This window comes from Lepidochelys olivacea (assembly GCF_965140295.1).
Source record: "Lepidochelys olivacea isolate rLepOli2 genome assembly, chromosome: 2".
Lineage (NCBI taxonomy): Eukaryota > Metazoa > Chordata > Testudines > Cheloniidae > Lepidochelys > Lepidochelys olivacea.
The window spans coordinates 91,651,458-91,673,307 of NC_140412.1; the positions used below are offsets into that span (position 1 = coordinate 91,651,458).

Consider the following 21,850-nt stretch of genomic DNA (forward strand, 5'->3'; position numbering starts at 1 on the left):
TTCCTGAATCAAATATACTTTTAAAATAGTACTATGACACTATTGAAAATGAAAGTATTGCAGTCTTATGACATTCCGCATAGAACTATTTTGTAATTTTAGATCATGCATTGTGTTATAAATTATGTTATGAACATGGTCATACTTTCATATTAACAGAAATGGTCACGCATGATGCATTGAGCCTTCCAGAAAAATTCACTGCCATTTTCCTGTATTAATGAATTACATCTTACCAGCATTATACCACATTGACATGTTTTAATCATTTCTGCACCCAGCATCTCCCACAATTCTTGAGGTCTGGGCTGCTCTCCTCTCTGCAGCTCATGGAGGTGGATCAGAGTCCTGGAGCCGTATGGTCTGGTCATGCCCCCTTAGCTTCTTATTGCTTCCAGGTTCTCTGCCACCATGGTAGCATGCAGACAGTGGTTTTTACAGCTCCCGCCTTCTTGTCTGCCTACCTGTGGCTTTTTTTGTCAAAATTTGAAGCAGTGGTGAGCAGTGATCTCCCTCCCGAACTCTCTATCACTGTCCACCCCCGACAAGTTTTTTACCCAGTGTTGGAGAAGCCTCAGCTGCAGTACCTCCCTGCCGGCTCCTTTGCACCTTCCATGCGTGACAGAGCAGCCCAAAAAGCACTGAATGAAATCCAAATGGTGCACTGTGAGACACCCAACCTGCACCCAGCCTTCTGTCCCTCACTCTCTTAGGTCCCAGGGCTAGGAGTCAGACAAGCATGTGAGATCCCCTACCCATTGGTCACAAACCCTCCTCCAGTCCTAAAATGGGTCCTGAGTGCCCTAGAAAAGAAGCACCCCCCTCCTTGCAAGTTTGGCCAGGAGTGCTCTGGAAGCTTTTCCCCTCTCTGGTGGAACGGGATCCAGCCGGTGAGGGTTCAGAAAGATCTTGCAAGAGGACTTCAGGCCCTCAGAAGGGTTAGCTGCAAAAGTGGTTCAGAGAGACAGTGACTCTGGGATACACCAAGGAGTTAAGGTCTCCACCCCATCCGTTTTTCATCCAGTCCCTCATCTTGAATGACTCCGTAAAGCGCAGTCTAATCCAGAATGAGATTTTGCACCTCCTGGATATGAGAGTAATAGAAAATGTTCCCTCCGAAGAAAGATTCTCAGTGTTCTACTCCATTTTCTTTATTGTTCAGAAGTATAAAGGGGAATCCAAGCCGTTCTAGATCTCAAAAGGATCAACAAGTGGATAAAGAAAGTGAAGTTCCAGAGGGAGATCCTACTTTCTGTGGTGTAAATCTCCCCAGGGGGATTTACTGACTTCAGTGGATCTAGCAGATGCATATACCCCTCCATCCCAATTTGACCGTTCTATCACATGTTCCTAAGATTTGCCTATGATAGGAAGCATTATCAATATTGGCTACTCCCATTTGGCTTATCCTCTTCCCCCAGGTCTTTACAAAGATGTTGGTGGTAATCATAGCCAAATTCAGGTCACAGGAGAGCCACTTGTTCTCCTTCCTGGATGATCTCTTAATCAGAGTCCCATCTCCAGCAGTGGCACACAGAGCTACATCCCTGAACTTGAATCTCATGGGGGCGCATGGCTTCATTATCAACATCAAGAAAAGCTCATTGATTCCGTCCACCCTAATACCCCACTTGTGAATGGACATAGACACTTGGATTGCAAGGATATGTCCATCTCTAGAGAGGTTTCAGAAGATTCAAGACCTCCTCGTGTTGTTTTGGAACCGCAAGAGGCCCATTATTGCATTGAGCGTTCAACTGCTAGGCCCCCTAATATCGTGCATCATTCCATAGGAGCAATCACACATCAGGCTCCTTCAAGGCTTTGTCTTAAAAGTATGGGACCTCTCCCTGGAACTCGTGAACGATCAAGGGAGGGTTCCAGCACAGACGATCAACTCCTTAAAATGGTGGTGAGTCCAGGGCAGTGTCCACAAGGGCATGACCATATGTCTTCCAAATCCCCTGATCTTCACAACTGATGCCAGCCTGGAGAGCTGCGAAGCAGACCTGGGATCCCAAAAAGCTCAAAGCATCTGAACCCTGGTGGAAAGGACCCACAGCATAAACCTCCTAGAACTAAGAGCAGTCAAGTTGGCGCTACAAAGATTCCCTCCAACCTAGAGGGGGAATCAAGTCCTGATTCAGTCAGACTGCATGACCGGAGTAGTATATGTGAACAATGTAGGGTCAACAAGAAGCCCAGTGTTATATGTTAAAGCAATGGAAATCATGCAGTGGGTGGAGCTGTTTTTCCTCTCCATGAGGGCAGTTCATCTGAAGGGAGACCTGAACCAGAAGGCAGACAGACTTAGCAGCCACAAGGTGAATAACTCCAAGTGGTGCCTGAATCAGGAAGTCTTTGAGTTAATCATCCAATTGTTCAGCCTGCCCTCAACTGACCTATTTGCAAACCACATGACCCTGAAGACACTAAAGTACTTCTCCAGGGAAGTGGACCCTAGATCCATGGGGACAGATGCCCTATCACACAGATGGCCATAGAGCTTCCTCTGAGTTTCCACCTTTCCCATTATAAGAGAAGATGGTCCAGACAATAAAATGAAAACTGGCGACAGTAATATTGGTAACCACACATTGATCAGGGAGACCCTGGTCTTTGGACCTAGTAGAGCTGAAATTGGGATTGTCATTATAGCTTCCAAAGAGACAGGACATCTTCTCACAAGGTCTTCTGCTTCACGCTGACCGGAATTGGCTGCATCTATCAGCTTGGCTATTGAAAAGGAAGCACTAGTAGCATAAGGCCTGTCCTCAGATGTCATAAAAATACTTCTTTCTTGTAGAACAATATTGATCTTGAAAGCATACTCCTTCATCTGGACCGGGTTTTGCAGGTGGTGCCAGGAACACAAAGCAAACCCTAGAAATCCAGAAATTCTGGCTATCTTGGATTTTCTCCAAGAAGGCTTCAACAAAGATCTCCAACCCTGCATCACTGCACTCAGGTGTCTGCCCTTAGTAGCATGATGTTTGCAGGATCTGCAGATTCCTTGGCAGAGAACCCCCAACTATTCAGATTCTGAGGGATGATCCACTTAGCCAAGCCAGCAATTAGACCTCTTTTTCCCAAGTGGGACTTGCCCCTGGTATTGAGAGCCCTGACAAACCATCCCTTCAAATCACTGGTGTCAGTGTCAATATTTTATTTGTCCATCAAAACTTGCTTTATGATGTCCACAGGCAAGTCTCAGAGCTGGCAACCCTCTCTAGGCAGGAACCATGCTGCGTGTTCCACAAGGATAAGGTGATGCTCAGAACTCTGGAATCATTTATCCCAAAGGTGAACTCTTCTTTCCATGCTTCCTGAGAGGTGGTTCTACATTCTGTCCAAGGCCACAGCATCCCACCGAGGAGAGGTGGCACAATTTAGCTATCAGAAGGGCTCTGAAAATTTACCTCAGACCTACGATCTTCAAGGAGATCAGCTGCCCTGTTTGTATCCTTTCATCCAAAATGCTAAGGATAGAGCTTCCCAGTCTTCTATTGCTAGGTGGATTGGACTATGCCTTGTGAGAGCATGCAAGGCATCAGCAATTCTAGTTCCAGAAGTGATCAGGGCACACCCCACATGCAATCCCTGGTGACTTTGTATGCAGAAAGAGCTAATTGTTCCACGTGAAAACTTGTGAGGCAGCCAGCTGGTCAAATGCTACCACCTTTATCAAGCCCTACAAGATGGACTTCCTGTCCTCTGCAGAGGCATCCTTTGTCAGGGATGGCCTGGAAATGATTTTGCTCTTTGAGCAAATATTATAGATGGGAGGGATCCCATTTTCATTTTTCTGTCCTTTTCTATAATCCTCTCTATATCTGTTCGCTGCTCACTTCTTCCTAGGTGTCAGAATTGTGGGAAATGTTGAGCAGCAGAATGGAAAATTTCTTATTGATAATTTATTTTCTCCTAGCAGCTTTTCCCACAATTCTACCTGGATGGCTCTTGCATCAAGGGTCAGATATTAAGTGGAATTGTTACCATACTGTTGTTATCGCTGGAATATTTGTTATTACTTATCTTATGCAAGTTTCACAGCTTGTGAATAATTCATCTGGAAGCAAGGAGGAGCTAAGGGGGTGTGGCCAGACAGTGTGGCTCCAAAACTCTGATTCACCTCCCTGAACTTCAGAGCGAGGAGAGCAGCCCAGGCCCCAGACATCAAGAATTGTGTGAGACACTGGCTAGCAGAAAGGAATTTACTGGTGAAAAATGTTCCATTTTTTCATACTGAGTAATTGTACTGATTTAACCCACTCATTACCAAACTTCTAGTGGTATTATCTATATGTAAAAGTTTGTTTTCTGGAGCATTGTACATGAAAAGCCCCTATAATCAACTCACCGGTCCTCCAACACACATATTTGCCTTCTGCAAACACAGTTCCTCCTGCCATTCACAGAGAGAGAGCACATCAACTTTGGAATTGCCAGTTCAAAAGCTACATCAATAGTATTTAAAAACTAGTTTTAAAAGATACATAATATAGCTCTTAGGAGTGTGTGTGTTGTGTTGCGTATGTCAAAAAACAGTAATAAAGGAGTGAGCTACTTTAGTCATCTTCATTTCCTATGGACTTTACTCATTGTTTTGACTTGTTATTAAGCGGTACATATCAGAGGCCTAATTATTATGATTTTGTAGTTGCTTTAAAGGAAGAAAATTGTAGGTGGACAGCCCCAGGAAAGAATTAGATTTGATAAGAAATTCCAAATACATAACAGAATCTATCTGATAGTACTAGTGTGGCAGCAGAACACGGTTGGCATTAGTGTTTTGCACTTGTGCTTTGTGCACTATGTTCGTTTTCCCATCTGTGTTTAGGTGTTTTGGTCTTGGTTTATAAAACATCGTATACCATTTGTGGTCTGTTTACCTTACAGACAAGCCATTATGCTACTCACGAGTGTGGCAGTTGAGATCACCTGATGCATTTATTCTGATATCCTCTAGATATATATACATTTGTTGGGACTTGAGGCAGAGCATTCTCAGCTGAGGGTCATCTAACTGTATAATTCAGTTCCCTTGAGCAGCCTGGAGTTTTGCTATCAAAGCACAATGCACCTTCCACATGCCTCTCCAGAACACACTGTGCCTGGTGTGTCATATCCATATCAATAGAAACAGGAGATGACCTATGAGTGTGAGGCAAATTGTGTTTTGTTCCACTTCCTTGAGTGGTTTTTAAATATTCGTGTTTAATGTACTTATAGAGTGTTTAGTATATTTAGTTTCACTCACTGATGTTGGGGAGTCACATAGGCTGGTGGATGGCAAACTGCAATGGCAGTTACATACACTTTTTAGGGATGCTGACTACCTCTCTTCCACCAGTTCCTTGGGGGCCAGAGTGTCCAAATCAAAAGCAGTTGGATTTTTTTTTTAAATCTATTTACAGGTCACCTTTAATAACAAGATAATTATCACACAGGCATGGTCATGTCTCAGAGTAAAGTGGGTCTTCTGTAACTGAAGTGCTCAGTGTAGTGTCACATGTTGCTGGACTTGGGCCCACTGTGGTCCCAGACTTTTTATTCAGCCTTTGGAAATTATGCTGTAATGTGCAAATAGCAGATTCAAGATCTTCTACAATGAAAGACATTCATTGAGGCCCCAATCTCAGCTGTGACTTAGCCGTGTACTTAAATTTTAAACTGAGTCCAGTGCAGCTACTTACATGCTTAAAGTTAAGTTCACGAGCAAGGCTTTATAGAATCAGGGCTTTAGTGAGTATCTCATAGATTCTTTAGCCCTGAGGGATTCTTTAGCCCTATACTAGTTCTTTCTGGGTAGAATGTGGGGGTCAGGTGCGGAGAGAGAGAGAGAAGAATCTGAGAAAAGTTCATAAGTCTCACATAAGCGGAATATCTCATTGCTTTTTATACAAGCAATCTACATTTATTTCTGCATTTATTTATCATTGTCTCTTATCTGTAGCATTGTTCTAGCAAAATAAATAGTCTTGAGGATTCTGATGATGTTCCCAGTTTTAAAGAACAGCAGCAATTTTTAAAAACATACTTTATCAAAAGTCCTTTAAACTGCTTTGAAGGTATTCCAACTATAATTCCTTTCCAGTTGCTACCGGTTGCCTGTGTTTGCAACCTCCACAACCTGTATTGAGGTCCTGGGATGGCAGAGGGCATTTGCAGTGCTTGTAATGAGACACAGGCCTGATACTCAACTCTCAGGGAGAAAAGATATTAAACAGAAGAATACATCCAGACCAATTGGGAACTTCCCTTTTTTCCTGGCCTCTAGTACTTTTTTTTTTTGTCTGCATTATTTGTTGTGCTAATAAGTGTCAGAAGTGCACTGTGATATTTGTAATGAAGGCAGACAGCCCAGATGAAAGACACAAATCCTGTATTAGATTAAAACATGATTTTAAATGTCAATATTTATTTTATTATTTAGTATATATTATTTCTGTTGAATAGTATTCAGTTATAGATATTATTGAATTAATTAATTCCCTTTTTTGCCAGCCACCTCCAAAGCACAGAAAACTGCTGCTTCAGTGGTTCTCTTCCTTGATCACATACACTGCTGCTTTTCCTGCACTTCTGCAGTTGAATCTAGTGAGAAAATATATTTATTTCTTACATATCATACTCACCTCCTACCCTCCTTTGTACCTGCAGGTCCAGAAGCTATTTTTGCCCCCAGGATTTGTATTGGTTACATTCATAATAAATAATAAAATAAATACTGAAATAAATTGTAAAATACATTGTCTTAAATAGTTTGTTTTGAATATGACTATATTCAAATAATACAAAAATAAAATTACACTGAGGCCTTGTGGAACAGAACATATTGTAAAATGTGGAAAATATTGATCAAAGTAGTTACCCTTTCCTAATTAAAGAATGGTCTCTGTTGCCAACAAGTCATCACAATTATCATGTGAGCACATGATTTAAAATGTACTCTTCTAGATTAATTTTAAGCTTTTTTCAACTGTGCACTTTTGCAAAGCAAAATTATTTTTTTTTTAAAATAAAGTATGATCTTCCGATGCTCTTGTAGCCTGATATATGAAACACTAACACAAGATGTACATTCATTGAGGAGATACACCCAGGATGGTGTCGGAATGGGATTATTTGTAATCCATTTAAGATTTTACTAACAATCTAAAGGGATTACAGGATTAAACAGTGATAGGAAATGTAGCTGTCTACTTATTTAGACTAAAGTAGAAACTGGCAGATTTTGGTGTGACAATGTTTGTGTTCAAAAGTCACATTTGTTTGAAAGCAGAAAATCAAAACTAGAAAATTAACCTCTAGCTATTAGTGAAAAATCACTCTTGGTTAATTTTTCTAATGTTTCTAATTATTAAACTATTTAGTTGCTAACTAATCAACTGTTGTGTTTGCACTGAACTATAATGCACTGCATTATTGAAACCAAATTATTGTTTTGTTACCTTGGACTCTATACTAATAGATTAATGGGTTAATGATTACTTCTTGAGTAAAGTCACTGGTACAGTAATTCCATATGACATTTCTACACCTAAGACAGAAGTTCAGGCTCCAGATGATATTCTCTTTACCAGTTTAAGGCCTGATAGTGCCAAATGGCAAGCACCTTCTGCAAGTTGTTGAATGCCCTCATCTAAGTGGGATTAGGGGGATTACGTTGCAGAATTAGGCTATTAGGGCCTGATCCCACTATCATTTAAATTAATGAAAAAGTCCCAAGGTCTGATTCTCATTTGCACTAAGGCCCCTTTACACCACCCTGGCATTATAAGGGTGCTTTAAAGGGGTATAAATTAAATTTGCACCCACTTTAATGCCTTTTAATCTGCCAGACCAGTGTCAAGATACTTTCATGTAAACAGAATCAGGCTCACATTGACTTCCATGAAAGAAAAATCAGGTCCTTAGAGAGTATCACAACAGTGACTTTGGGCCATTTCTATGCAATGAGTGGTACAATGGCACAGCTATAGCTCTTTTGAAGCTATAGTGCTCGTGGCTGCACGTACTGGAGCAATGAAAGGGGTTTTTTCATTGCTGTGGCTCTCCAGAGTCCCCGTGCTTTGATAGGTAGGTCAAAGGCAGCATTCTTCCATCAACCTAGCTGCAATGGGGTTTTGGTTGGCATAGCTATGGCACTCGGGAGTGTGAAAAATTCACACCGCTGAGGACCTAAAAGCAACTCAGAACATCACCCCACCAACGGAGCAACAGCTTCTAAAATGTTCTAACACAAAGAGCTTTGCTGCACTGCAGTAGTGCTTTGTAATATTGAAAGCTGCAGCTTTTATCATGGTAGCGCCATGAAACACATTCTTTAGCCTGCCGAGTTGCTCAGCGCTAAAAGTTGCTAATGTAGGTCATGATCCTGCAATGAGCTGAGCACAAGCAGATCCCCGCTAACTGCAAAGGGGCTCCACATAGGCACAGGGGTTCACTTATGAATAGCTCATTGCAGCCACAGAGCCATGGTGCTTAGTGTTGCCCTTGCCCCTCTCTTTCACAGCTTCCATGCCACTCTGTATTGGCTCCAATAGACAGACAGTTACCACAAGCCTCAATGGGACTGGCAGCATTACTCCTGCAGAGTAGGGGACACCCCTGTTCCCAGCTGAGGGGTACCCATCATTCTAGACTAGGTGTGCACATAAGTGTGTAAACTAGCTGACATTCCTCTAACTTTCCCTAAACTAGTGCCTTTGGCCTGCAAAATAGTAGCTGCTAAATAGGGATGGGGGAAAGTGATTGATTTTAAAAGCTAATAAAAACATAATGTCAATTTTTTTAAAAAAGGAAAGCAAGTGGGAATCAAACTGTAACATAACTACTGCCCACCTAACATAATTATATTGCTGTTTTAATAACCGATGCCATGGGGGATATTGCTAACTTACCCTCCAGAGGTGTCAGTGTGAAGGGGCAGAAAGGCAGTGATATGAGGGGATAAGGAACACTCATCGAGGGCAGGTGTACACTAGAAGCACTATATCAGCACAGCTGCACCGCTATCTGGTGAAGACACTCTATGCCAATGAAAGCGTGCTCTCCCGTTGGCATAATTACTCCACCTCCAAGAGAGGCGGAGAGCATCTCTGGCTGACATAGCGGCAGTGTGGACAGTGCTTAGGTTGCTGTAGCTTGCATTGCTCAGGGGGGTGTCTTTTTCACACCCCTGAGCAACATAAGTTAGATTGACCTTAAGTGGTAGTGTAGACCTGCCCTGTGTGTTCTCTACCACCCTAGTACCATTTCTTATTACTGGTATCACAGCCCAGGATAAGAAGCATGTGGGGTACGATTGTGATGCTAGTATTGAGCACTAGATTTTATAGTCCTACTGTGATTTTAGTTATTTTAACAATGAAATGGAATTAGAACCATTAAGAGCAAATTGGGCATGGTCACTGTATTCTGCTTACAGTAGGCACAAAACTGCAGGCTTTGTGTTTCTCAGGTAATGGAAGTTACTTGATTGCCAGGTTTCTTGCCTTACGCTAACTACCTAAGGCATGAAATAATCACTCAGCAGCGCTGTGCATGTCATGACTGACTGCTTAAAAACATGCAGTGGTTAAATATATCCTGTTCTAAAATGGGCAAGATTAAACGATTACTTAACAATGAGTATTTTTCAACATCTTTACTTGGAAATGTACAGACCATTTTGTGGCACTTAGTGCTCACTCCTAATATTTGCATCTCCATTGTTAGATCTGTGCCTCATGGTGCAGGCCATTGTCCTTGTTTCCAGCTGCTAAACTACCTTAAACTACCGCTGAGAATGCTTGAAATATTTTCCTGATATTACTTTTACAGGTAAGTAATTGCTATAGTTGCAAAGGGATGTTGTGATTGGGGATAGGAGGGAGATGGTCTGTGCGATCTGAAAGAAGAGAGGAGCTGTCCAGTTAAATTCTGGCCAACATTATAAACTGATGAGCAGGGTTGCTGTGCTCCACCTTTACTTCCCCAAAGAGGGATGGCTGTACTTCAGTGGTGAGTGAAGTGACTCCTTTGTGTAGTTTGGTGAAATGCTTTAGAATATTTTGTGATGAAGGATGTCCATTCCAGACATTTCCCCATACTTTTAAGTTCTGAGCCTTTGACCATCTTCAGGGGGATGTTTTCTCACCTTTGTAAATGAATACCAGTGAGTGGTTTCAGTGTCCTTAGAGAGCCCAAAGGAACATTCTCCTTTTGGGTGGATTTCACCCACATCCCCTTCTTCTCCTTGTTGCTGAACCGTATAGTATCCCTGTATGGGAACGGGTTGCTGGTGAAGTGTACACAGAGAGCCCTCTGTAAAAAAACAACTGAGAATAAAAATAGACAGACTATGGGAGCAGAACATTGGAGGTGGGCCAAGGAAAGGGCCACTGATCCATGCTTACACAGTGCGGAAGGGAAATGGCCACTGTTGCAGCTCAGAGAATAGAATTGTTTTTTCACTGCCACCTCTCAGATGGCCTGTATAAGTCTGCCACGCAAGTTTCCCATTTGTCCTTGCGCACAGGGAGAATTAATTTCACACTTTCTCTGTTCTCACTCTCCAGGAATTTAAAATCATCTTTCTACCTTTCCCACATGGGCAAAACTCCTGCCTTAAAATGATCTGACAGGATAGTAGTTTTCAGTTTGCTTATCTCATACATAAAGGTACCAAGATAAGCTTTCAAAGAAAATTGTAAGCTGAGCTTGTAACGTCCTGCAGAGAGAAGTTTTCCTTACTTTTCACCTCCTTCCAGCAACTTTTTGCATTCCCAAACAAGAGTGGGCCGAAGATTGTTTCTGCTATGTAATTGATGTTTATAAATCAGATGCATCTGACAATGCCAAATGTTAATAAGACTTTTGTCCTTAGTTTGGCTTCCAGGAACATAAGTGTCAAAGTTCTTTTTGGAAGAAGCAAACTGCAGGGGTGGGACATAGAACCAAGGTCTTGATTATTTGTTCAGACACATGAAAGACACTGCAGCCAAATTTTAATTGAGTAATTACATTCTGCCTATCTAAATCCCTGTACACTTACGGTATTCGTCACTTCCTGACCTAAGCTGTTGTGCAGTGTTGCTGTATGGTGTTAAACAGTTGTTTCATTCCAACAGTGTGGATGAAGTGATCCCTGTATATCATGTGTCAGTTCAAGTTTGCAAAGCGCTCTAGATATGCAACATGATCTTACTCTTTTGATTCATTATCTTTTGGCCCTCTACTGAGAGTGGCTATTATTATTGCAGAATGTTCTGTATGTAGCCTTTGTATTTCACAAGGGATAGTTATGATAGTTATCAGATCTCTGTGTGCATGTCATATGGATATACCAGTATATGTATAAAGATTATGGGCCTGAATCTCCTCTCTGCCAGTATAAATCAGAAGTAACTCCACTGAAATCAACAGAATTACACTGGTGTGATTGACATGAGAATCGGGTACTATATGCACAAATCTAATCAACATCAGTTAATAGTTTTGTTTCTCTCTTAGTTTGTGTTTTGAACAGCTCCATCATTTTGACCTTTAGGAATGAAATTTGTGTTACCACCCAGTTTAGCAGAAATTATCTTTCTCTCTATTTTCTCCTTTTGCTCTTCACCCTTCTCCCTCCCTGTTCTCTGGGATCATCATGCACGTCAGGATTGCAGATGAATAAGGTTTTCAGTGTGGTTCTGTACTGTAGAGAAATGGGATACAGATCTTCGTCTTAATTCTGCCAGAGCCTGCTAATCCCTGTGTAAATGGCAGTTTTCCAGGTTTAAATCTTAGCCAGTGTTTATGTTAAGAGGGTTAATGGTGATCCCCAAAAACCTCTCATTGGTTCACAAAACAAAAACATCTGTTGGGCTAAAAAGTGGTTAGTTAGCTAAATTAGGAAGAAACGAGGCTTTTCCCAAAATTAACACTGCCCTCAACAGGAAATGCTGCAACAGATTTAGGGAGTCAAGAGGGGGCAAGTGGATGGAGAAGTTATACTCTTTGATCTTTGTATATGTGTGTGTTCTTTCAATGTAAAAAAACCCAAACCATTGTTATTAAATGGAACAAAGTTCTTTAAAACATATCTAAAACATTTATTGTTCTCGAATAACTTTTAATGTATTTGCTTAGGTTAATGCTTTGGCCAAAAGCTGTGAGTCCTTTTTGCATTAATGTCTTGGAGTACATAGCTGGGAAAAGGCAATTTGGCAAGTAATAAGCAGGGTTAAACTGAATGCCTAGTAATGTTTATAACAAAAAACAAAACTCTGTGTAATAGGAGTTACCCATGTTTTAGGTATTTTTCATCATCTTCATTAAGCCTATTTCTAAATACCATCTGCCCTTTGATTTGTTGTGGGGTGGGGCCCTGAGATTGGGTTACATATGGGCCCCTCTCAGTAATAATATGCCACTGCTTTTAATCTCTCTGAATCTGCCTTCTTCTCTGTAATGTGGTGTTAAATAATATTTATATACCTCACAGGAATATTGTGAGGTTTAGTTCATTAATGGTGAAAAAGCATTATGAGATTGATTTAACTTTTTACCCTTTTAATTCAGCCCTACTTGCTTCAGGAGGTGGGGATTGATGGTAGATATAACCATACTTATAAGATGACAGAGACTACACGTTCTCATGTGCTAGTTAGGACTGTGAAATGTCATAGCTACCAGAGCTGAGAGAGGTTTCATCATCAAGGGATTTCTTTGTGAGGAGTTTAAGAAATCTGTTCTTCCCTTGATGCACGTTGACAGTGGTGCTGGAACAATCTATATAGTGGGGGTGCTGAACCATTGAACCAAAATGCAAACCCCTGTATATGATGGGAACCACTTCAAGCCAGGGGGTGCGGCAGCACCTCCAGCACCCCTAGTTCCAGCACCTATGCATACTGATGCATAACTCCCCATGCATCCCTTGTGCTTGATGTTTCAGTAGCAGAAATCCATACACTCTCTCACCTTCAGGCTGCACTATTGTAACTCACTCTATCTGAGGTGAGACAAAAAGTTCATGAAGAAACTACAAGTAGATACATAGCTCAGTAGCCTAATGCCTAAGTGAGATGAAATAAAGAGAACCTATCTGCAACCTACACCACTGTTCTTAAACTCTATCCTGTGTTGCTGTTCTCTACCAAATCCAATTCAAGGTTCTGATGCAGATCTATAAAGCCTTACAATGGGTAAGACCGTACCACTGTGACAGCTACAATCGTCCAGTGCACTAGAAGTAACAAAGCACAAATATAAAATCGGGAGGGTCAGAGCCTTCTCAGCAGTAATTCTAGAGTCCTGTAGCACCTTCTTATTGGAGATAGGGAGGAGTCTTACCCTTGTTATCTTCCACTCATGTTGTAAGACTCTTCAATAAAGTATTCCCCCAAGAGGAGAGCTGGCAAGATGCTCTGAAGTAAAAGGGTTAAATCAATGAATGAGATTAGAGAATTACCTGACCCTCTGGACAGATCCCACTGTTTCCAACAGGCTATGACCATTTGATCGTTTCCACGGTGAGAGAATGAGTCTATTACACCTGCCTATCAATAGAAGAATAACAGACTGTTTTAAATTGTGCACTTCTGACAAGTTAAGGGCTATTAAATTAAACCCAAGCATTCTGTATTAAAATCTAATTTCATTTACACTAAATTTTGCACTTTTTTTCTGTGGAAGCTCATGCTGTTAAACTAAAACGTATGTATATTCTGTCAGTGAAGAGGTTGCAGTATGAAACTCCTGTAGTGAGGGTCTGCCTGAGTACAGAAGGGCGTGTGGTTTAGTAAATGCTGCCCTCTACAGGCAGTCTCATCTGCTCTTAAAATTCATTGTATACATTCAAAGCTTTCCAGAAGACATTTGCCTTTTTTTCTCTCCCTTTGCTAAGGTATTGTGCTCACTTGCAACCACCTTCTCAGTCTCTCATGTGTGCGTGCGTGTGTGTATTAAAATAGATATCTGATACTTCTAGAGTACAAAAATGAAGTACTAGACGTGTTTATTCCCAATAGCACTCTTAGACAACATAGTAAAAACACGAATGTATAATTATCAATAACTATGTTTTAAATATTATATAAATAAAGGCAAAATTTAGTAATATTCTCTGTCTCTATGAGTTATTTTCTTCTGTAGTTGCTTAAACAGTTGGAACTGTAAAACTGTATTCTTTTTTAGCTACAGTAAGTGCTACAGGCTCCAGAATGGATTAAAAACAGATGCTGTTTTCCTGCCTCTGCCCAATTTGAAAGTCTGTTCATTGTTTTATTGATCCCCTTTACTGCATGGGAAACCACTGCACAACCCTATTGAGGATGGACTAGAATGCTCCAAGAGCACAAGGAAAATTTTAAAACTATATATTAGCAACACTTAAACACAAAACAAACAAAAAATCTTATCTATTTAAATATTACGCCATAAAGTGGGGTTTTTTAAATGATTAGTACATTGTCAATAGAATATTTTACCAAACTCCACTTTGATTATTGGGAAACGGAGTGGAGCGCAGTGCATGTTTGCTTGAAGCCTATCAGTGGGAACTTGTAGGATTAAGGAAACTAGGGCATTCCCCAAAAAAACACACTCTAATCTTGTGTCTTTGAGATCGTAGCAGGTGTAAAGGGCACGGACAGCCACACTGTGATCAAGCAGACATTTTATAATAAAGTTTTACCATCTCCAGAATCTTCTCTCATAGCAGCTACCCAAGAGAACTCAGTTTCAAGTTCTATAGGTAATTGAGATAGGTAATCTAATCATAAAATGTCTGCCTGTGGCATGTATACAGGATTAATTGCCCTCCATAAGAGGGCTGAATGTGAGTCCCACAGTTATGACTCTCCTCTCTCTCCTAACAAAGAGTCTCCAAAGCCTTCACTGACCTATCAAAAGTATAAACAGTTACTGCTCTCCAGCTGCATTACTTGGAATGATCATAGATTTGTGATCCTCCTTTACCTCTGTAGACCTCAATAAATAGAGGCAATTCAGTTCTGAAGATCTGGAGGCCTAGAAATTCCAAAGGCGATGGAATTATTAGTTCTCCCTTTCAGTAGCTATCACCAAAGAATATCTGAGGAAACATTATTTTTCAGTGGTATAAAACTCCCATTTCTAGTTTTGTAAGATCTCAGGAAAACAGACTTTAAACTTGTTGAAGATGCAGAATTGAATATTGCTCTTCCTGCACTTCAGAGCATTGTAATTTTGAGGAACGAAGAAAATGGTCGGTTCGGTGTTGATTTCCTGTTCTAAATTGCAGCTGTTTGAAACTAGGAGTTTGGAAAGTTAGGACAAGACCCTGGAAGATGTATTAGTGGGTAGAGTGCAAGTGAATCACTCAAAGTTACACAGTAAATGCAAAAAGAAAAGGAGTACTTGTGGCACCTTAGAGACTAATAAATTTATTTGAGCATAAGCTTTCGTGAGCTATAGCTCACTTAATCGAATGCAGTTTATTGCATCTCTTTGCAGTTTATCTTAGTCTTTCAATTCTAATAAGTGTCAAAATACACTTGCACAAATGTAGTATGGTTTTCATTTTTTATTTTATTCTTATGACTATGAATTTCCTTTTATTTTGTTTGTTGTAGGATTATCCATATGGAATAATTGGCTGAATATTTCCCCTTGATAATTCACCTGGTTAGAAAGGGATTTTGATGTATGACTACCTACTGTTACTAAGTATTTGTTAATCCTTTTTTCAAAAATATTTGCCTGGCCGCTACAGTTGCTCAAATTGCCATGCTTTTTTAGAAGGAATAATACCTATTGATAGTTCCTATCTATGCAAGTCTGAAACCTGCACTTTTGTATTCACAGCTTGCATGATATAAAATTTAGAGATTGCTTGTCAAACTGTCAGCTGAGTTTCCTAGGAAACTCACTAAGGATATTTATAAAACTACAGATAGACATATTAATAGATAGAAAGAATAATGTCAGGCGATGATTATTTTTTTTATTTCTCCAGTCCATTTTAACATGCTTTAAGTCAACAATGAACTAACCCAGTTTACTTATAGAGGCTTGATGACCTTTTCGTCAATCTTGCCCCCCTTCTGCATCCCAGTTTAAAAATAAATAAATAAAATTGCAGATTGTTCCATGTCAAGATACGTTAAAAATTGTGTTATAAAGTGCTAAGTGTACAGAAGAAACTAAATACTCTGTTATGCCAATTATAAATCAGAATTACTCATAAATTAAAAAATGGGTTTGTGAAGTTATAAATCTAATTGAACTGTGTACAGTGTGTTATAGTTTCATGACACACATGAAAGCCTACATGTTTCATTTCAATGCAGATTTACGTAGAACACTTATTGCAGGCTTGACAAAAATATTGAATGAATGTTTGTCAAGAATATGCACAAGTAGAGGATTTGTCAATTCTGTAGATACAAAAATACAGTAGAAATTCATTCTGTTTACTTAGCTTTACATATTATGTAGGTTGTACCTGTACAAAGAGGAAAAAATGATTATATCATCAACTTTTGCTGGTTTTCTATTGCATTTTCATTATTCAGATATTGCTGATAAAAGGATTAATAAGGTGCAGTGAATTCTCAACTTTTAAGCATATCAAATCTGAATTTTGCATCTTGTATCTTTACTATTCTATGATGTACACCTGAAAAATGTAAATTCCAACAAGAGGCAATGAATAGAAGTACTTGGGGGAATGTAGAAATTAATGTTCTATGGAAAGCAATTTTAGAAAAAGAGATCAAGTTAATGTATTTAATGTTGTGATGGAAGGGGAGTCTGTGTGTTTAGTAAGATGATGTCAGCTCCATATCTCCTCATTTCTGAAATCCATTACGTGTACAAGTAGTGCATTTATTTGGTTGTCAAAGCTATAATCTAATATTGTGGTAATTAACCAAGTAGGTAATTTATATGCAGGTTATTCAAGAATTATTTTTCTCTCTGCAAAAATAATATTGGGTGTTTGTTTTGGGGTTTTTTTTACATTTGAGAAAACCGTACAAATGTTCAGTTATAAAAAACGTAAACCATGGGAAATTTGCTAGTACTAAACTAAAAGGTTAATATACTGTGAAGACACTGAGATTATGCCAAACTCTAGTAGTAACAAATATTGACTTTAGATACTAATGATATGATTGATGTTTGATAAAGTAAGATGATGATGATGATGATCACTGTACAATGCTGTATTTTTTTCAGTACAGATCACTGTAGCTAGTTTCACTAAAGCACAAACTATACTGCTGGGTTTTTGCCCAAAATATTTGATATTTTTAATGTACATATCATTTAAAAATAACCTCATGATCATGGAGTTCCCTGATGATTATATCTCAGTTATCTACAGTTATGGCAGTGGAAAACAAAAAAAATTACTGCAAGTAATTTTTTATTATACACACAGGCACACACACACACATACACACACTGTATCTTTCATTCTCTTTAAATTTGTCTTCATGGCAAAGTACTGTACAAATAGGGTTTGGAAGGGTATTTTTGCAACCAGAAAGTATGTGAAGCCATCTGTTTGAGTCACTCTGAAAGTCAGGAGTTCAACATGTTTTCGTATTCCCCACTGTAATTAAATAAATTCCACATGCATATCCTTAAAAATGAGAAAACCCTTAAAAATGAGACCCTTAAAAATGAGAAAAATGGGGGGGAAACTTCCTAATTCAGGGAGATATCTTGGTAACGATAACTTTATACCCTGAGGTGGATTCACTGAGAGAGCATGTGCACCAAAAAACAATCCAGAAATTCAGAACAGATTCTAAGTCATTCAGGCAATCCCTGAAAATGAGACATCTAGGCTCAAACAAGTAAACAAACAAACAAAAAATTCCAAAAAACCTGGGAAAGAGACCCACATTTTAATTAATCCCAGGCACTTTAAAAAAAATTAATTTCCTTACTTATGTTATACTAACCCCTTACAGTAGATTATTAAAATTAATATTATTTTAAATAGGTTTTGTTTATAAAACAAAACAAACTCTTCTCCCCATTTTTTTAACCAAATCCTAAATTTTAGGTTTGAACAAGTTGACAATGTTCTTGTGGCATAGATGCATTATCTCATATGAGGAAGTGTGGATTTAAACCAACATTTTAATGTAATGCAGTTTTACGAAATTCATATTTATTTTGATCCCATTTGCCTTGTTTGTGGGTATTGCCTGATGGTAAGTATAAAGCATAATATTGCAACACAGACTGGGTAAATGGTGTGTTGCAGACAGAAAATATATACTTGATCAAAGTAAGTAAATTGTTAGGCCTTAACCTTGAACCCATCTTTTTATAAGTGCTGCAATCTAAAATTGAAAAGGTAACAGAGATTGTAGAGTTCACGATTTTCTAAGTGTGTTTTTTCTGTGTGTGTTTTATTCTAGCTTTTTGGAAAGAATTGACAGCGTCAGTATGGTTGACTATACACCCACAGACCAGGTGAGTGAAACTGAAGAGGTAGTGTGTGAACTAGGGTACATATTCTTGAAAGTTAGTAATTTCTGTTGTAATATAATTTCCTTTGCTGGGAGAGACTAGAACCACATTTTACGTGAATTCTTTATGTAAACATTACTTTCATCACAGCTGATTTTGATGTTTCATAGAAATATGGCAAACCACATAATTCTTGAATCCAGTGCAGTACTTCAGCCAGCTCTCTAAGGAGATAGTGAAATATTCCATTTCAAAATATGTTCAGAGAGTCCTTTCAGTGGAACCAACTAGATTAATACAATCAGTTCTGTTGTTGACTCCTATGATCCATCTGTTCTTCCTCCCTACTTCCCATTCTGTCTCCCCCAAACCACAGCATTCGGCACTAACTGAGAAATCCCGGGCTTTCCTGGGCAGGTCTCCATATGTAAAAGAAATATTTAATTTCTACTGTGGTGGTGGCAAACAGGAGAGCGGTGACGCACTGGGGACTCTGCCTTCTGCATGTGGCAGAACCAGAGCTCTGTGGTAGCTACCTACACTAGAGTGTAGGAGGAAGCAACTCTGGTGGAAGCATATCTAATGACTTTGCACTGCAGATCCACTACGCCATAAACATGCTAGAAGGGGAAGGATTTCTATTTTTCTTCCCCTTTGCCTCCAACCAACACCTGTGTCCCATAGGTAATGCCTTCTAACTTTTATTTAAGCTTTGTTTGTGGGACTATAGGTTGGACTCTAGTTTCATGTTGGGACACAGATGCATCATATGGATTTATTATATCATTTATACCACTGGGAAACTAGAACAAATTTGCTGCTTATTCACTTGGAATTTGGGGTTAAAGAATATGTGTATGTGCATTTAAATTTTAAAACTTTATATTTCAGGATCAGTCTTCAGAGTGACCTTCCTTCCCTATAGCTACTGAAAGTTATGTTAGGCAGGCCGCTCATATTTTTAAATTGTTTCATTATATTTTGTTATGGCACCCAGAGGCCTTCTGGCACGGGTACCAAAAATTTGCCTGTCAATCACATACTCCTCTTGCCTATGCCTTGATGCTATGTCCATTCAGCCCTCCAATGATGTAAGCTAAAGTATTTATATAGTTTTATTATTCGTATTATTGTAGCACCTACAGGTCCCAACTGATAGGAGGGGCCCCATTGAGATAGGTCTTACATACACATAGTAAAAGAGTGTCCTGCTTTGGAAAGCTCGCAGCTTAAATAGGCATAGGAAGGGAGATAGAAAGTATTGTCTCATTTTACAGTTGGGTAACTGAGGCACAGAGAGATTAATGGACTTACCAAAGGTCACACAGGAAGTCTATGGCAGAGCGAGGAATGGAATCCAGGTCTCCTGTGGTTAAGGGCCTTAACCACAAGATTATCCAAATGCTCCAAGAGATATGCGGCAGTGCAAAGGAATTATAACTAAGGCTAAGATTTTTGTCATGGTTATTTTTAGTAAAAGTCACGGACAGGTCACAGGCAATAAATAAAAATTCATGGAAGCCGTGACCTGTCTGTGGCTTTGCTGCTGCGGCTCCATGGTTTCCCCTGCCACCGTGGTGATTGGGAGCTGTGGGGTTCCCCCTCGGCCCGCAGCAGCTGGAAGCTGCAGGGTGGCAATATTTCCCCAAAAGAAAACGGGACACCCCCAGCCACTCACCTGAGGTTCCCCCCTCCCCTCTGCACGAGGCTGTTTCCCGTTGCTGAAACCCTGAGGAGGCCCCCTCAGGAGTCTGTAACCTGTCACTGGAACCCTGCCAGGGCCCCGTTGGCTGCTAGTTCCAGAGTCCCGCAGCCCCTGGGGCTGAAGCAGAGAATGTCAGGGGAGGTCTCTGGAAATCACGGATTCTGTGACTTCCATGACCTCCGTGACATAAACAGAGCCTTAATTATAACTATAGTGTTTGTAAACAATATTCACAAGGCAAAAGTCATACAGCAGAATGAATACAAATTAGAAATGGAATATGCAAACAACAGGTTACTAAACCTATCTGAGAAGATGATGACTTTGCAGCTGGAAGGTGGTTTCAGAGCAGGTTAGCCTTCATAAGACTTAAAGACTCATTCCTAGAATCATGACCTGACTTCTGCCTCAAGCTTCCTCGTGCAACTGGGAAGAAATAGGCAAAGAGGGAGCCTCACTCTTTGGTTTCACCATCTCCTTAGGCCCATTCGTTCCTCTAGAGCCTTTCTGCACACTATGCTGTCATTCTTGATGCCTTTATTATAGCTGGAGTTGGTAGGGACTCCTATGTTTAGGTTGCCTAATGCTTGCTAGTATATAAAGTAGAAAGTTATGTTCCGGGGTTTTTTTTTATTTGAGCGGTTCTCACACCTCCATTGTTTGCGGAAGGCCTTTGATATTTGGAAGGGAGAAAGGCTTTCTTTGGGCAAGACAAGTGTCTTTATCCCCTGAAATTTCACTCAGGTTTTTCTGAGAGATAATTTATAAAAATCATCATTTCTCTTCTATTACTTGCATTCCTCAGGAAAATGTTGGCAGCTGCTCTACTGGGAAGTGTCTGGTAACTAGGGCTGCGAGTCTGTCATGGAGGTCACAGAAGACATGGATTCCGTGACCTCTGTGACTTCTGCAGTGGCCGGTGTTGGCTCAGGGGCTGCCTTGAGGGGTTGGCGGGTGCGGGGGGGAGGGCTCCAGAGCTCCCACTGGCATAGCCCTGAAGCTCTTAGGTAGAGGAAGGGCCGGGGGCTGGGTCCGCATGCTGCCCATGCCCGTAGGCCGCACCCCCTGCAGTTCATGGCCAATGGGAGCGGCGCAACTGGTGTTTGTGGTGGGAGCAGCACGTGGAGCATTCTGGCCCCTCCGCCACCTAGCAGCTGCAGGGACATGCGGAGCCGGTTAGGGAACCCCTGTCAGCCCCACCAACACCCCCACACCCCCAGCACCATCGGGGTCCCAGGCCACATGCTGCTGCCTGGACACCTCCCCCAGCATCCATGGTGCCCCCAGACTGCCCCCCCCCCCGAGCAGGTTAGTTAGGGGTATATAGTAAAAGTCACTGACGGGTCACAGGCTGTGAATTTTTTTGTTTACTGCCCGTGGCTGTCCATGACTTTTACTAAAAATACCCATGACTAAAACATAGCCTTACTGATAACTACTCAGAGCACCTGTAGTGGTGGCTGTTGGAGGGGAGAGAAAGAGACCAGGTTGGGCTCCCCTCTCCAGACTCAGTACACAGCCCCAGTCGCCCATTTCCCTCCCCTCTCCAGCTTGTAGAAGTACAAGTGGGCTTGAAGCTCTCTTAACTCATAAGGTGATGGGGAGTGAGAGAGCTGGGCCAGGCTTGCTCCAACCAGTCCCTGGCCACAGCAACTCATGCCATCTTCCTAGGGCAGCACATGGGACAGGAGTTCTCCCGAC

At 40.7% G+C, this 21,850-nt stretch overlaps 1 protein-coding gene across 3 annotated transcripts in view; it reads left to right on the forward strand.

Annotated features, from left to right (window-relative positions):
• Positions 1-21,850, forward strand: part of GNAL (G protein subunit alpha L) — a 310,998-nt gene that overhangs the window by 266,758 nt on the left and 22,390 nt on the right. For all 3 annotated transcript variants that reach the window (XM_084621820.1, XM_084621821.1, XM_084621822.1), the window contains exon 6: positions 18,393-18,447. In XM_084621820.1, coding sequence (XP_084477946.1) covers positions 18,393-18,447 — 55 coding nt within the window. The remainder of the gene's footprint in view (positions 1-18,392; positions 18,448-21,850) is intronic.